At 38.7% G+C, this 18,144-nt stretch overlaps 1 protein-coding gene across 2 annotated transcripts; it reads right to left on the reverse strand.

Moving 5' to 3' along the window:
* Positions 1–10,371: 10,371 nt before the first annotated feature.
* On the reverse strand, positions 10,372–15,513 carry MSTN (myostatin). 2 transcript variants are annotated; one of them, XM_050340073.1, is made up of 3 exons: positions 15,119–15,513; positions 12,914–13,287; positions 10,372–10,796 (listed from the first exon to the last, which is right to left on the reverse strand). In XM_050340073.1, exons 1-3 carry the CDS (start codon positions 15,489–15,491, stop codon positions 10,416–10,418), a joined length of 1,128 nt encoding a protein of 375 aa, XP_050196030.1. In that variant the 5' UTR covers positions 15,492–15,513; the 3' UTR covers positions 10,372–10,415. The 2 variants fall into 2 exon arrangements, with proteins under 2 accessions (XP_050196030.1, XP_050196031.1); XM_050340074.1 differs by having other exon boundaries at positions 10,416–10,796; positions 12,914–12,990; positions 15,119–15,491.
* Positions 15,514–18,144: the final 2,631 nt, after the last annotated feature.

Raw genomic sequence — 18,144 nt, forward strand, 5'->3', positions numbered from 1 at the left:
AAGCATTTCAGTGGGATTTTTTTTACAAAAAAAATTATGTAACTTTCTTTATTGTCTGAAGTTCATGCAGCTCGCAGAGCTGGGGGACTTGTTGGGAATCTCATGACTTGCACCGCTGTTGAATAGTGAGAAGACTTAAAAATTAACTTGAACAAAAGATGAAAATAAGATTCCTCCTCCTACCTGGTGAATGAGGTTATACCATTCTCTCCTTACCCCAAGTAATACATAATTCTTTATCCACATTAGGTAGTAGTTCTTTTTCAGGAGAGTTATCCCATAGCTTGAGAGTGCATTCATCCAGGAGAAAAGAAATACAAAATTTAGAAGTCTTCCCCATTTATTTTTTTAATAACAAAATGCAAACACACACAAAAGAAAAATCAGTCAAACAAACAAAGAGCCCAAACCAAAACAGAAAACCAGCAGTACAACACAGTTAAGTAAAAGGAAGGAAGATTTTGTGTTGTGTGGTTATTCCTTTGTAGAGCAGGTTTGGTGTTAGGGATAACAAGACTTAGGCAGTTGTGGTTTCTGACACAGAGATGTAGTTGCTTCTGAGTGGAATCTGTGTCTTAGACTTAACTATCTAAAATGTCTGTTTTCAATTTATTTGACATTTGGGCTGAAAAGGTTGTTTTCAGGGGTATCTTTTTGAAAATATTAATGCAATTTACCTCTTTCCTGTAGCTTACAGCAGAAAGAGAGTATTAATGCCAGGAGAGTTTAAAAGATGCTATTCCATCCATATGTCCCCTTTTCAAGTTTCAGGGGAAAAGTTATCAAGTTATTGGTGTTAGTCTTTAAAACATCCTGTTGGAGATAGTATGTGCCCGATTTTAGAGAAAGAATGATTTTAGAGGAATAATAATTTTAGGTGCAAGATGGAGATTGGTTCTCTCATTGATTGATTACACTTTTTTTTTTTATGGCCTTCTGGATATTATCTGCAGGATGCTTGTAAACTTATATCTTCTGTAGAATGTAAAATGTATTTCTCTACTGAATACAAGTTTAAAGCCAGATGCTTCAGCACAACAGGAGGACCAGTGGAACAGGGGCTTTTCAGATCCAGTAAACACTTACTTTTCTGTCATCATTGCAGTAATAATCAAAAACATTGGCATTTCAAGGTCCCTTATTCTAATTTCCATGTTAATGCTACATAACCTTGATTTTTGCTTCGCAACCTTTTAGGAAAGCAAAGGTTGATTACTCTGTGCTTTGATTTGAGTGTTGATGTGGTCGGTTGGGGGTTTTCTTTCCCCTTTTTGTTATGGTGTTTTTCAATTACAGAAGAAAAATTCACCTATATTTTTCCATAAACTGGCTGTAAGTGTCTACATACCTTGTGATTTGTGAAATAAAAGGTCTGATGGTAGTAAAAGGCAGTACTGTGAAGTTGAAGGGATGCTTTCATAGAATGAGAACTGTTGGATTTGGTGTTCTGATATCCTGTCATATTTGCATGGGTGGATGGGAACATGAAAAGATCATGCTTTGGCTCAAGGAAGGGACAGAAGTTTGTCCTTGAAATTATTCCCTTTGGGTTTATCTGTTTCTAGCTGAATTTTCCAGTGTCATTCTTGTTTCGGTTTGTATAGCACTCTTGAACAGGTGAAGCACATACAAAACAATACTCTAACAGTAAAGCTTTTAAGTCATTTCACTGACTTCAAACGTCAGTTTTTCCTCCTTGAGTTTGCAAGAAAGAACCCAGAAATTTTGCAACCAAAGGAACAACTGTCAAAATATTGAGTTGCCTTGTTTATTATGTGGTTAATTTCTGGTTTGCTGTCCAACACTGACAGTATTAACTCTTACCTAATAGAAAGTTCCCTTTCTGCAGACTAGGTGGGATCATTTCCAAGTTGTGCAGGGGTTTTCCTCAGGGATCAGTGAGTTCTCTTGGGTCCCTTCCCCTTTGAGGCCACCTTTCCACCATGATCCCACCAGCCAATTGATGAAACAAGCCCAAAGCCCAAGGATTCTCTGTTATTTTGCTTCCCTTATTCCCCTTGCCTTACTGTCTCATAGTCATAGAATCATAGAATGTTTGGGTTAGAACAAAACAGTTACCCTGGGTCATCACACTCCTATCCAGGTGTGAGTAGCAGAGCCAGGGAAAAGTCTCTTGAGGAGCACATCCCACCCTGCCTCCACCCTCATCCAGAAATCTCTAGGGTTACTGGTACCCTGCATTAGTGCCCTTCCAGCACGTGTTGGGGATGGTTAAAGTCACCATGTCAACCTGGGATCATGAAGTTTCATCTAGTTCTTTAACAAGGCTTCCTCGTTTCTTGGTTCTGACACCCACCATGATGTCTCCCTTACTGGGAGACATCAATTTCATCCCAATGGCTCTGCAAATTCCTGGAGAATCCTAATTCCTCTTGCAAGTTTTGTGCTAGTTATGACTTTGTGTTGAGGCACGTTTTGTTGTGAAAATGCAGTACCAGGTACAGTTGCAAGAATCGGTCTCAAGTGGCACAGCATTCCACCCTCCCTGTCACTATAATAACTGTGATCTAAAATGAATAACTTGCAAATTGTGGTATAAGCAAGCTGTGGGTGAGCCAGAGACACTGGTGTTTGCTGTAAGCTGGTGGAGAATGTGTTGCTAAATCTGCCAAGGAACAATTGCCTTCCAAACCAGAATTAGGGGCCGTGGGAGCGGAAAAGCCTCATGAAGGCTGCATAGCCAAAACTGGGTAATTGCATTTTATTGTAACTAAGCTCCTTCTTAATCACAGTCAAGAGAAATCTGTGGAACCAATTATTGGTTGTTTTTCAGCTAAAGATCCAAAGTTTAGCCATATCTAATACAGGCAAAGGATGCTGAGGATTGTGTTGTACCTTCTATACGCGTAATTTGTTTTGAGATTCACCCAAAACAAGGTGGGGGGAGGGGGAAAGAGGATTGTCGTCTGTGTTCATGTGGTAGTAACAATTACTGCAGCTCTAGTCAGATGAGATGTTGTACAAGTGCAGTGGGATGTGTAAGGAAGGGGGCAGTCAAGGACAGCTACAGATTTCTGAAGCGCTTTGTAAAGGCCAGTGGTCTTCACGCAGTCCCACTGATAGAAGTAAGGTACGAGGAGTCTCACTGTGGCGAGAAGAAAGTTGTGTTAAAAGGCACCAGTTGGTGCAGGATCTGTTCACAGACCAACACCTTGTTCAAAATTGTGGTTAAGATGGAGAAGTTCTTTTACTGAAAAATACCTTTTCAGATTTTTTGGTAGATGTTCCTAAGACTGCTATTTTAAAATATGAATCAGTAAATCCCTTCAGAAGCTATTTTTTTATGAGGATAAAGTACTAAAAAACTATAGTTTTTTCATGAATACTCTTTTCCCTGGAATCCAAAAATCTCTGTGCACTATTTTAACTTTCTTGTGAAAATTTTCATGAAAAAAAGTTTTTCCCTTTTTTTTTTTTTTCTTTCTTTATAACAGAATTAATTTTTGACAAGCACAGAAACCTAAGGTGATAGTCACCTTTGGGCTTAGTATTTGATGGCAACTAGAGCTTGAGTCTGAGTTAATTGATAAGCAAAGTTGAGACAGTTGTTTGGGAACAAGAAGAGTGAGGTGCTCTCAGAAACCAGGAGAGCTCTGTGAGGATGCTTTAATAATAGTATTTCCAGTTTTGATAAGGTGTTGGAGAACTGAAAATACATCAGTACAAAGGAGTGGATTAATAAATGAATAAGCCATAAGCTATGCATAAAAGCTAACAGATAAAAGGTGAGGCAAGTATCCTGAAATTATGTCAAAGACAACACAGTGACCTCAGAAGAGAGTATTTTGGGTAGGTGCCTTTTCTGTCTCCCTGGGAAAATGGTGTAACTATAAATGGGATGTGCTGTCTGAATGGGTACCAGGTAGCAAAAACCAGGTTAAATAAATATTATTAGTTTGATGTATCAAGTTTGTTGGCAACTGTTGATATATAGTGCTGTGAGGACTCAGATCCGTAAGATCTGACTGCAGGTCACTGTATAAAACATTTGTTGTGATATGGTGAGAGGGAGGCTTCTGCACTGGGGAAAAGCCCCATTTTAAGGTTCTCTCAGAATAATCCCTCTCTAGAAGGAAGAGACCTGATTAGGATCAATTTATGTTCCTGTCAGTGGGAACAGCCCGTGCTCTTGGTACCTCTGGCCGCACGGTGATATGAGATTGTTGTCCCATTGTGATGGGGGAACAGCACAACAAACCAGAAACCTCTGGCCAACCAGCAGCAAACTGTGGTGGGTGTCACCTATAGCAGTGAAGCAATGGGCATTTTTCCCTGGGCTAGTACCTAGGCTGTGCCCTGCATATGACAACAGCAGACAGTAGGCAGCTGAGCTCAGCCCGAAGGCATGTGTGTGACGTGCCTCCCGCTCCCCTGACCACCTGGCGCTGTGTGCGAGGCGAAACTGCAACCTGATGCCATAATGCATGACAACCAGGTGTTCAGTTTTGCTGTTTCATATGTCAGTGTTGCCAAATTTGATGAATAGCAACATGAAAAGTGATGATGATGAAAATGCTAGCAGGAGAGCAGATTGCTGTTTGACTGAGATCAGAATAAACCTCTTATTTGCACACGCTGATGCCAAAGCCCAATGAAAGTCTTTGCTCTTCATGCTCTTGTGCATGATCCTTAAGGAAGAGCATTATTTCAGGGTGCTTTATGGCATTGAATTGGCAGTGCTGTCTCCCTAGTACTATTGCTTGGTTGGGAAGATAATTGCTCCTCTCCTGGATGAAAAATTGATAAGAATTTCTGCGGAAGGGGTTCATGAGTCATGAACCTTAAGTGCAAGCTATTAGCTAAGTCATGAGCAATTATATTTTGGATTGCTACATATTCAGATTATGATACAACATCATATGCTTGAATTAGGTTTACTTTAAAACATCTTTTAATTTTGGCAAAGAGCAGAACTTTTCGGTTTAAGCATTCTTAATGTAGAGGAAGCAAAAGTTTACCAAATGCCTCAAGTGACATCCTGGATTTGGGAAGACAATATTTTTCTTGCTGCCTTGGTTTCATCCTATCAGTTATTTAGCTCCTTTAAATTTTAATTTTTATATTATACTCATCTCCTTGGAACACATAGAAGCAGAACGTCCTTTGCATAACTGCTTTAAAATGAATGTTATACCTATGATTTCACTATCACATACCTGTGATTCCTATATGAATTCATATTCCCATCATATATATGATTCATCAGAATCCTTTTAGCTCTTGAAGAGGGTTTGACTTTACTTTTATAGGCTCATGGTAGTATGATAAATATGATGGAAGAGCAACAGGTTCGAAATTAAACTTGGTTATTGACTTGTAAGTGAAAGAAATTTCTAGAGGGAGAAAAGGTAACAACTTTAAGGGCCACTGGTTACTTTTGGTGCATAGTTATAGAGAATAGAGAGCCTCTAGATTAGGAACTGATGCATCACAGGTTGACTCATGGACACGAAGCTGTTTTACTTTCTCTGGAAAGTATTGTTTTGAAAGCATGTGTAGTGTGAATTATGTTGACTTCTGAAGAAAAGGAATGGTCTTTCCTCTGGCTTCAGAAAGCCTTTGTGGCAAAGGCTGGTGAAAATCACCCAGATTTACACCAACTGTAAAACTTGTTGCTGCTCTTGACACCTCATCTACAGAGAGCTTCAAGGTTTGTTCTCGCCTATCCTTCTAGAGCCCTGAAAACCGACAGAATACCCCCTGTAGTAGTTCTTCATCACTCAAGTTCGCCCTGTCCAACCACTGAAAAGAATGATTCTGTTTAATTTATCAATACACCTAGTGATTAATTGGAGTACCTCCCTGTTGAATGAACTGCATGTTTGCACTTCTCCATTTCTTTTTTTCTGCAAGATTGCTACAACAGATGTTAGCACTATCACTTGTTTTGATTATTTAGAAGGAGCCAAGAGTGAACAGAGCTGTACTTCTTGCCTATTCAAATTCAGAAGTTGGCCTGCAGCCTTAAGTTTTTTTCTTTTGGATCTCATCATGGCTTTTATGAACTAGATAGGAGAGAGAATTTGTGCTTTAGTGTTTCCAGAGCTTGTTAACATCTTATTTTTATGGGTCTAAACATGTTACACTTGCATTTCAAGGGAGAGTTATGATCTTGGTTCTTGCAGGGGAAGGCTGCACAGAAAAGCAAATGTGGTTGCATTATAATTTACTGAGTGGCTCTTTGCCAAGATCAATGTATAGGTATCTACTTTCTGTAGATAACATAGTTGGGAGGAAGCTAAAGTGCAAGCACAGAGCTAACTTAGGTCAATTAAAGCAGATAACTAAGGTTTTTCATTACATTTTTCATTACAATTACACAGTTGAATTTTTGTTGTGAAAGACACCTGCTATTCTAAAGCTTCTAATTAGTAATGTAGTAATTCCTATTTTTTTTAATTAGTATTCACTGAATTTATAAGTTGAGGTGGAATAATTTGGTTATTAAGTTTGTCCATCCACTACTTTAGATTATAATACTCTGCTCTGTTTTGCTGTAGCTTTAACAAAGTATCTCTGCCTGGACTGAACTGTCCAAACCAAGTCTCAGGGAGATTTATTTTTTGAGACATTTAACCAAAAGAGATCATTCAGATCCAAGAATGAGTCAATTCAATAACCCTTCTGATTAAAAAAGAAACCACCAAAAAAACCCTTCAAAAACCCCCAAACCCCTAAAGAACAACCACAAAACCCAAACCTAGACCCTACAGAATTGAGGAAAAGCTACCTAAAGCTCTGAATGGATTTGGCCTTTAGTTCTTCCTTTGAAATCTGTTCATGTTTAGCAAAGCAGTACATCTGTGGAAAAATTGCAGTGCACTTAAGCTTAGTGGTGATGACTTCTGTGTTCAGCTGTTGAATTCCCCAAAGGCTCTGTTGAGCATATTGGAAGGTTTCCCCCTTAACCACAGCCTCCAGCAGCAGCAGGATGCTTTGGATCTAGTTAAGAGGCAGGAGAGCAGTGCTGCAGGGGGGCTGCTCCCGCTGCTAAAGGGGCTGTGGGGCAGAGCATGGGGTGAACATTGGTTGGGATGGGGTGGGAAATACTGTGAAAAATGGGAGGGAAATGCTACTTGAACCACAGCGTAACTGGGACTGGGTAAGAGGTAGGAGTAGAAGAGCACTGGAAAAGAACTGGCTCATGTTGGGAGGGAAAGAACTGGGCAGCAGAGCCAAGAGGAAGAGCACAGGCAAAACTGAGATGAGGGACTGACCTGTTGCAGGTGTGCAAGTACATCTTGGGACACTTGAACACTCTCTTGTGAAGCTGGATTCTACCTGGTTCATTCCTGTGGGATTCTTAGGACGCCAGGCAAGGAAATGATGCTGTTTATTTCTCAGAAAATGTCCTTATTGCCTACTTTCATTATTCTGAATACAGAGCTTAAATAGTTAGATTTGAGAGCCACACAAAGCACTCATAAATGCTGCTAAAGTCTCTCAGATCAGAGCCTTGGAAGTATTAGGATGTAACAATGAGAGTAGGATGAATCATTGACATCTCAAATTGACTGTCAATAAGCACATTACCTATGAATCATTCAGCACCTAAAATCAAAAAGATCAAAACCCAGTACATGTTCTGTGAGTGGCCACTTGTATGTGAGGTCCATATTAAAGACATGGGAGCCAGGACTGCTATATGGTGATTTCAAATTTGGCAAAATATAAAGGAAACGTACTGCGTAAAATTTCCATGGAATAAAATTTGTCTGAACACAAAGATGGAATGTTGGTTGGAGTAGATGTTTTTTGGAATTCATATTACTTATTTTCTTGGGTTTGGACTAATTTTTTTTTTGCCGATTCCAACAAAAAAAAAATTCCATTTTTTTATGCAGTGCTTTTTTGTGGGGCACAGTTATTACTAAGCAGCCAATGATGTCACTTATATGGGGGTAACTGAACTTGCATTAGCTTCACTTTAGGTATCATGAGTATAAATAATCCTGCAGGTGTTGTAAGAGGACTGTGGTGCAGACTGGGAATACATTTTGTTCACCATCAGCTCCCAAATTCATGCTGCTGCATCTCTGCAGCTGTTGCTATATGAACTGCCCCAATTAAAGCTAATGAATGTCCTGCTACAGGGTATACCATGGAGGTTGATTTGAAGTCTCTGAATGGTTTAAGAACCTCATGCAAGGAGATGCTATTGATAGTTCATATGGGCAGGATGGGACTACTCGGTGCCTGAATGTCACGAGTTAAAAGTCAAAGGGTAAAGTGTTGGTCTCCCTTAAAGCCAGTGGAAGTTTTGCCATTAACTTCAGCAAACATCTCCTTTAATTCTGTAACTTTTTCTTATGGAGAGGGGAATTGCATTGTACTTTTACTTCTTGTGGCTTCATCAAAAGTGTGTATTCCACAAGTTTTTGGATTTTCATTTAATCTGATGGTGTTTTGTGGGAAACTAAATTGAAAGTGTATTTAAGGGCCCCAGAGACCTACTCTGATGAACTGCATCAGGAGAAGCTGAACATCTGCTTGATGTTCAGCTTTACCAGAACTCCTAATCATTCAAAAGAAATTGCAGAAAATCTGTTTGCTTTTAAGTTCCAAACCTCATCGCTGAAGCTTCGTTTTAATGTCCTTACATACAAATTTTAAAAAAGTAAAAAACTCAATACAAAATATTTACCACCTAGGCAGAAAATATGTAAAAGAGGAAGGGAAAGAAAATCAAGAGTTTTTGCAATTTTAGGGTGGTTTTACACAAAGGAAAATTCAAAACTGAATTTTGGAATATAACAAAAACGTGCATCACACTAACATGAAGATGTTTAAACAGTGGTTGTGTTTTCTAAACAAACACCTGGTTTGTCAGTTCTATTTGACATGTAAAATGCAATGGAATTTTTAGGAAATAGATTATTATTATTATTATTATTTCAATTAACTATTTTTTACTATAAGGAAAATATACAGAATTTGTGTGGAAATCCATGTACTATTCTTAGTCAAATACAGAAAATACTTAGCTGCAAACTTTTAAATATAATAAAATGCATTTAATAGCAATCTTTTGTGGTATCATCATTATTTATGAACATAACATTCAAAGTATGGAAATTCAGTTGTGGATCAAAATGACCATAAAAACAGTAACCCAAAGAACCTTATAAACATGTCAACACCCATCATTTATCACAGATGGCTCATACCAAAGTAAAAAATTTATAAAATGTAGTAACTCTCAGCATATGGTTTACTTTGTTGCGTTGTTCCTACAAATTATTTGTGTTAAAATCCAGAAAATTATATTATGAAAAGAATACTGGGGGTTTTTATTAAACTAAAGTACAGGTTAAAATCATTCTTTTCTTGTGATGAACATATACCAACAGTGATTAAAAAATAAAAATTTATTTACAAAATATTGATGCATACATATTAAACAAGTCAGTTATATCAAAGTGGTTTTTTAAACAATATCTGTAGCAACCAAATATTTGCATTGGTTTACCATAGTGCAAATGGTAATGTTGCAAAGGCAGATTAAAATGTGGGATTGCAATTTGAATGTTGGACTTCTCTGCTGCCTTCTGTTTTACTACATCTAGAAAACTATTCCTTTTCATTTAAAAAATGTCTGTTTCTTGTGAATGTTGAGTAGTGTACCTGAGGATAGGGCAAATTCATTATTAAGCCTAAATCCTTTCACTTGTATAACTATCTTTCTATTTACTCAGCCTGCTTATGTAGCACCATTGCCATTGATTACTAACATACTAATGAGAAAAAGGAATGGAAACACACTAAATACACTATGCCATCCCTAATTTCAGGATTTGTCCATTTATGTGGAATTTCATCTGATACATTTCACAAGTCTGCACTATATATTCAAGTGTTTAAGGATGATTCTGGTGGTACTGTGTAGTGGTGTATATGTTACCAGTATATATTTTCCAGTAAATATGATATTAAGTGAAGCTGTGAAGAAATGAACTTAAAAGCCCACTCCTTCTGTCCTGAGATGAGAAGGAGCTTGCTTTTGATTACCAACGTGTACTGAAACCTGCATATAAACTTGCATCCAAATAATTGAATATTGATTCCCTCATAACGCGAGAACTTCCTGCATTAAATCCGGTGATTTTGATTGTAGCTTTTCTCTTTTGCTGGCTCAAAACCAGCCATCAGGTAACCCTATAGTCCTTTAGTTCACGTTCTGTAACTGGTGCTGCACTAACTCTGTACGATAGCCTATCATACAGCACACAGGAGGTCGGCAGTGCCTGGTGTACGTAACTTCACAGTTTGAAAGATTGCTGAGGGGGTATAACTTTTTCTTTTTCTTTTTTTTTTCCTTTTTTTTTTTTTTCTTTTTTTTTTTTTTTTTTCTGGTAGCTTCCACAATTTCTGAGGCTGTGGATCTGACGAGGATCTCACGAGCACCCGCAGCGATCTACAACCATGGCCGGGATCTTGCCGTATATTATTTGTTCTTTCCCATTGAAGTACAGCATGTTTATGGGGGACATCTTGGTGGGCGTGCAGCAAGGGCCTGCCGACCCTCTGGGGTTGGCTTGGTGCACGAGGTGGGTGTGTGGGTACTTTTGTAAAAACACGAATTCACATTCCCCAGAGCAGTAATTTGCTTTGTATCTCTTAGGCGCGATAATCCAATCCCACCCGAAAGCTTCGAAATCCACGGTCAGCGGGTAGCGACAACATCGGGATTCTGTGGAGTGCTCGTCACAGTCGAGACCGAAATCTCTGCGTGACCGTTTCGGTGTGTCTGTGACTCTGACCTCTAAAAACGGGTTCTGTGAGGAGAGGAGAAAGAATTGGAGTCTTTACTGAAGTAAACCGAAGTTTGGTAAAAACACACAAATAAATAGTATTTCAGGTGCAGATGTATTGAATCAATATTCTGAAATCAAGTTTGCAAACAAAACTTGACCTCCTGCAAATGTGTTACATTTATCCCTGCATTTTCCTGCTGTTTCTTTATAAAGAACTTTAAGATGTGTTTGTTCCTGAAATCGCTATTACCTCAGTGTCACATCATTTCTGTTACCTGCCATAGGAACATTTCAGAAATTTGGAGAATGCTGGATTTTTTACTTTTAATGCTGGCTTTGTTTGTTTTAAAATTCATAATAAGAGTTTTAGTAAGTCCTTCTGAAATTCTCTCCATTAAAATCATATTGAATTCAGTCTTTCTGGATATCAAGGAAGGTTTCTTGTTGAGACCACAGAGGACAAAATTTGCTCCTTAATTGCTGCCATGCTTGAATGACTGCATGACTGAATGAATTTGGAGGGGCAGCTAATATTTTGACTCCTGGAAGAGTCCTGTGGCCAGGAATGTACTTTTGGCAGATCTCTAAGCCACATGCTTCCTACTGGAGGTACGTTTCCACAGGCACCAACTGAGACTACATGGAAATTGCAACCCTCACCATCACGAGTTTGAAAATTTTCCCGAAGTTCCTCCCTTGCACACACTGATTCCAGTCCTTTGTGTTGGTTTGGTACTAACCAGGCCATCCCACGAAGGCCATTCCTTAGGAGTACGTAATGGCTCAACTAACTTTGTTATTACACAGGTTTCTCTCTTCCGAAATACCTGCCCTTACAGCTGCAAACTGTGGAGTGGCTGGAGACACTCCTCCCAAAGGTAAATGGTATGGGGAGGTAGTTGGTGAGAGGAGCATCCCTGTAGCAGGAGATGGAGAAAGGAGAAGACAAATTTCCTCTCCTTTTATCAGCTGTGCTCCTAACCCTGCTCTGCCACTGAAATGTTTGTTTATAGATGATGATAGCCACAAGTTACCCCCATATATTATCATTTGAATGGATGGAGGTGATGAGGACATTCCTCATCATTATTATCCACCTGACCTCTCTCAAGTATAGGAGATGTACATCCCGTGTAGATGTGTAATTAAGATATCACAGTTTTTAAGTTCTCTTTAATTGCATTGTACTGCTGTGAAGTTAAACATGACATAGCTACATAAATGTGATTGGATGCAATGATCTTAAAGGACTTTTCCAATCTAAATAGTTCTGTATTTCTGTGATCAACAGTTTCATCCACTGCACAGAAGTAAAATAATATTCTTTATGTTTTATTCAAAATAATATTCTTTATGTTTTATTCTTTATGTTTTATTCTTTATGGTTGTGGTAAGTTTAGGAATTTTTATAGGTTGTAGATGATTAGTGATTTGCAGAAACAAATAGCAAGGAAAATGCTGTAGTTTAACAGGCACACTTCAGGTTTAGTTTTTTCATCTATACTTGGAAAAAGAAACCCATTTAGTTATTTTAGGCTTTCTCATCACTATTTGTTGTATCAAGGAGAATTTATCCATTCAGTATTTCTAATAGGTGGAATGATGCATTCTGTCACATCCTGAAAAGTACAGAACTGAACATTATGAAGAAGATATACTCTCACCTTCAAAAACATATAGTTCTTGCTGTTATTAATATAAAATATATGCATAGAGAGTAGGGAGAAATTGCCTTGCTTTCTCAGCCATATTGGAGGCATCTTTCTTATCAGTGAAAGAATCCAATAACTGTTCTCTTAGCTTTATATAGAATAACTGCCTATTACGCAGTACTTGCTCTCAAATTTGAAAACAATGTTACTTTGGTAGTACCATCCACCAGTCATTACCAAAACCTTTTCTAGTTAATGCCTCTCAACATCCCTCTGAAACACTGCAATTTCTCTCAATTTTTTTAAATAGGGAAACGGAGGCAGAGGGACACTATTATTGATTTTGGCATGATCAGAGAGTAAAGAATGAAAGAATTGGATATACAGAACTTCTATCTTCCATTCCCTAAACAATGCATCCATTTAATCCTTAAAACATGGCTTAAATGCTTTTCAATAAAATGGGATTTTTCTAAATAAACTTACCAATCCATCTTCACCCGGTCCTGGGAAAGTTACAGCAAGATTTCGTCCATTCTCATCAAAAGCTTTTATTTCAATGCCTAAATTGGATTCAGGCTGTTTGAGCCAATTTTGCAACACTGTCTTCACATCAATACTCTGCCAAATACCGGTGCCTGGGTTCATGTCGAGTTTCAAAGATCGAATTCCAGTATATCTTGTACCATCTTTCATGGGTTTAATAAGTCTCAGGATCTGCACAAACACCGTTGTAGGTTTTTGGACTTGCCTCAAGTATATCCACAATTGTGCCTTTACTACTTTGTTATATTGTATTTTAGAGCTAAACTTAAAGAAGCAACATTTTGGTTTTCCCTCCATTTGTACAAGAAAATCAGCTATAAATGAATGGAAAGAACAGATTACTGAACAGGGAACAAGAAAGAAGTGCATAAATAAAATAAACCTGACTAATTTCTTTCAAACTGTATAGGAAATATTACAATATGTTATAAGGAGTACCAGTAACAAAGTGGATTTAATTAAATTCATTTCCTATGGTTTACACTCTACAGCAACTTTAATGAATGTCAACAAAATTATTATGCTGTTCCCTCCCACCAATTCACTTCTGCTGGTCACCTCCTGAGGACCTTCATAAAGCATGCAGAAGAGCAACTTTGCATAAGCTGACTCAACACGTGTGTGGTGATCCAGCTATTTCTAATTTACTACCAAGCCTCAGTGTGCTGCACAGCATACAGCACCGGGCAAACTACACAGACACTTAAATTTCGTTTCTCAATGGGAAAAAAATAACGGAGAGGATTAATATAAGGATCATTTAGTTTTCATTTGCAGAATATTATAGGAAAGTCACATGCAGTGCTGCGTTCCTCCTTCCTGTAGCCTGTGATGCAGCTGTCATACCTAGTCATGGCAATCTCTTCCCATGCCAGGATAAAATGGGTAGTACTAATCCTAAATGGTGCAGGGCTTTGACATTCATAAATCTCATCACTTAAGATACCTGTCTCTTTAGTGCATTTAAAATAGCTCAAGGGCTTTTTATAAGAAGTAGGAAATGAACTCAGAGCAACGAAATACAATGGCTTTTCGTCAGTCACTGTAATTATGTAGCAGTTTGATTAAAAATAGTTATAAAGGCTTGGACATAATAGACTGGAATAAAATTGCTGGCAGACCTCAACTTTGTGATAAGGCTGCAGTAGTATAATGCTGTTAAGTGCCCATCTTAATAATTATTAACTTGAAAAGTTTCACTTAAAATTACTTTTTCATTGATAAGTACATTTTCAGCTGGTGAGAGCAACTGATATTATTCCAGTATGCATAATGTAACGATATCTGTAACTGCTAACATGCCTTATATGTCCTGTCATCTTTTTCCTTTTTGTCATCATATTCATAAGTGTTATTTAAAAAAACAGCTGCCATAGCCAAATACTTTAGCTGATGAAGAACGTAAGATACTATAGTATTAGCTGTGCAAAAGATACTTGGTAGGAGCCATGGCAGATGTTTAGCACTCAGAAGATAACTCAGAATCTGCTCATTCAGTAAATGCCTTCATTCTTCCTTGGCACGACTACGTGAGCTGATTGCTAGAGCACAGACATGTTTACATTTAAGGCTCTTACACACATATTTGCTTTAAATATATAGTTTTAACTCTGAGGTGGGTGGTGCTAGTTTATGGGATCAGCAGAGAAGCAAGAATTTAACTCTCAACTTGCACTTGCTATAACATGTTGCAGTTAGGTAGATCTTGTGCTCTAAGCTATATTTCTGCTGTTTTCTGCTGCTTCTAAAGTTACTGACCAGTGAAACCTCCCTCGCAAAATTATAGTTCTCTCGTTTTCTGCACTTGCTCTTTGTATTTATGATAGGAAATGCCCCGGGTGCTGCAGATAACGAAGTCAACTAAACTGCAGATCTCCCTTTGCTTTCTAAGGCAGTGAGCAAATCCAAAGTGCTACAGGGCACACACATTATAAGGAGCCGAGAAGGAACAGTAAAACAAAAGCTCGTAACGCCGTCATCTGAACCTGGCTCAAATTCTTTAGAAATAATGCTCTCCTCCCTCCCTCCAGCAGACTTCAGCCAGCAGCCTGTTGGGAGAGCCCGAGGAGGAGTTGTGTGGCTCTACAGCAGGGAGGCAACTCTCTCGGAGGAGCGGTGGGAGGTGAAAACAGCAGGGTTACTTACACTCCGTAGGCATTGTGATAATCGTTTCGGTGGTGGCATGATAGTCATCGTCTTCCAAAGAGCCATCGCTACTGTCATCTCTCTGGACGTCATACTGATCAATCAGTTCCTGGAGTGGAGGAGCCTTGGGTAAAAGTTGCTTAATAACATCCCTGCTAATGTTAGGAGCTTGTTCCAGGCGCAGTTTGCTGAGGATTTGAATTTTTATGGCTTCTATTCTGGAAGATTTTGTATTCTGTCTCCACGTACAAGCATTACACAGTCCGTCTTTTTCAGCATTCTCTGTGGGCTGACTACTGTCATCAAGAGCCACCGGATCAACTGAAATCAGCATGAGCAGGTAAATATAAGCATAGAGCACTAGCTTTTGCATGGTCTCACATTCAGTGCTGCACTTTTCCCTTCTTTTTTCCCCCCCCCCCCTCCCCCTTTCCCTTCCAGTACTAAACAGATCCGTGAAAGCAAATGCAATCTGAGAGACAGTTTACCACACTGGTGTACCTTATATATTCCAAGGGGGCTTTTTATACTCCAACTTTGATTAGGCTCGTGTCGTCAAACCCGACGATTGGTTGCTGTCCCAACAATGAATCTGGCTGTCAGAGGGTAAAACCCTGTCTATCACAAGTCACTAGACAGCGTTTAGTTACAGCCAAGGGTGAGCTGATTTATCTGGGTACGTCGTAGAGGATATGTTCTCTGCATTCTCAAAGGATATATCTCCAAGTATTTTGGGCAGCGGTACTGAAAGACAGCACTGTCATTCTTAAATATTATACCAACCATGTACTTGTGCTATGAATTAAAACAGAACTTGCTCCAAAGTTGCTTTAGGTTTCTACTGCTCTTTTTGACTTGAAAGCTTGTTCTGTGTAAAAGAAAATCCCAAGTGGTTGCTGTTAGCAGGCAGGAAAGTAATGTTTTTGAAATGCATTGCAAAGAATACTAATTTATGTTGTTCAACAGCTAACACATATCCAGCAGTTTCTATTTCAGAAAACCTTAGTGGGTTTTCCTAGGTACTAGTTAAAGCAGTATTGGAGATTTTGTGCATATATGACACTATGTAAATTCCTATCTGTTTGTCCCTTTAGCATATATCAAAATCCACAGAAAAAATCCTCCACTGAATTCACCGTCAGTTATGAAAAATGAGTCTGTCTCATCTTCATACTGTCACCAGAGTCCTGGGCAGTAAATTAGGTATCAAGATATCTTTAGTAGCAAAGGTATTTTTGAGGAATAACTTTAGCTACTCATTCTAATATTATACAGAAATAGTCCATCTCACTTTTTTCATTATTAGTGACAGCACCAAAAGACATAACACATTTAAATCTCTACTGTGTATTTATCTTCTTTTTTCAGGTAAGCTTTTCTTTCTCTTCAAAATGTTTCTGTATTGTGCCAACTTAAGTGATACCTTTCTGTGCTTTCTTTTGCTTTCTACTCAAATACTTAGAAATTCTCTAAGTCCTGCTTATATGTTAAAAAATACGGTTTTAATATGCTTTCTGCATAACAGAGATACCTCCAGATGTGATTTTATACATGTAGGTTCTGGCTTACAAAATCTTAGAACAATGCAGTTCACATTTGATGTGCTGTTAGCAAGAATTATGGAATTCACACTTAGGGGGGAGGTGGGGGGGGTTACTGGTCAGCATAGGCTGTATGTCACAGGAAACAAACCCTGGAAGTGGTATGTATTATATGTATTTGTATATTTGGAATCTGTGTATTAGAGCAAAGGGAAATCCTGGGATTTTGTGCAATATGCCACAGTTTGCTTCTCTAAGCTAGGACTGAATTGTCAGTTTCTCACTGAACTTCTCTTCTTTTCCCATTCTGAGTACAACTAAAAATTTGTGAAACGGTGTTTTGCTTTTGTTCATATAGGAAAAATGTTGGTACAGGGAAAGGTGCGGGACAGAACTCTCAAAGACTTTTTTTCTGCCTGGTCATTCATATTCTTTTTGTATCATCTCTCCAGGGCATGTAAATTCATGATATAGCACAAAACTGAGCCTAATATTCAGCTCATGAGCAGTGACATAAATCACAAGTATTCAATTGAAATTGATTGCCCTGCCCTGGTGTAGATTTGATGCAAATAATAGATGTATCACAATCACACATTCCAGGCATATGGTTTTGGGGTCATATTCATCATCCTGATATTCTGATTTTAGCCAAAATCTACCTTCAAAGCCAGCAGTGTGCTGCCCTAGCTCTTGAGGATTTGCTTTTTACACAGGATACCAATGCAGCTACTCTCAACACGAGGTAACATAAATGGGCTTTTGGTTCACTGGAATTAGAAGAGAGACACTGCCTGCCATGCCTGTAACATATTTTAAACAGACTCTTAGTGTGTGTCAAGTGCTAGAAATGTATTTTTATGGGAGAAGCACAGGATGATTCACAGTAAGAATCTTTTTGAAAAGCACTGACCTATTGGGGAATTTGGGGGGGATTTAAGTTGGTGTTTATTTACTATCATGACAGTGAATGTCATAATAAAAGTATTTTTATTTTTTTTAATTTAAACTAGAATGACTTCACCATGTGGCTATAAAAGGCAATCTACCATCAAGCAGAAACCCTGATAGGTACCAGGTTTCACACCAGACACAGTTTAAAGCAATGAGCCATCAATAAACAGGGACAAGAGACGTGCTCAGCAAAGCGATGTCTCCAGCACAGAGACTCCTCTTGGCACATGCTCGACAGCCACGCTGGTGCCTCACCTGCTCCTTCTCCTCCAGGATCTTCCCACTCTGACTGGCTCACCATGAGGATGCAGAGCTTCACTCTTCTTTTCCCTGTAATGATTCCATTAATATTCTGCATTGATTCCTTTAATCTGCAACAAGGACCCCTTTGCTCCCTGCAGCATTTGCCCATGACTGTGGAACCAAAGCCCTCTCCTGTAAGTCGGGAACCCCCATGAGCTCCGAGCAAGAGCTGAGCTTGCTCTCAGCCACCAAGCAGCTGTGTTACTTTTCCCCTTCAAAATGTCTCTG

This window comes from Myiozetetes cayanensis, unplaced genomic scaffold (genome assembly GCF_022539395.1).
Source record: "Myiozetetes cayanensis isolate MyiCay16 unplaced genomic scaffold, myiCay2020 scf9, whole genome shotgun sequence".
Taxonomy (NCBI): domain Eukaryota; kingdom Metazoa; phylum Chordata; class Aves; order Passeriformes; family Tyrannidae; genus Myiozetetes; species Myiozetetes cayanensis.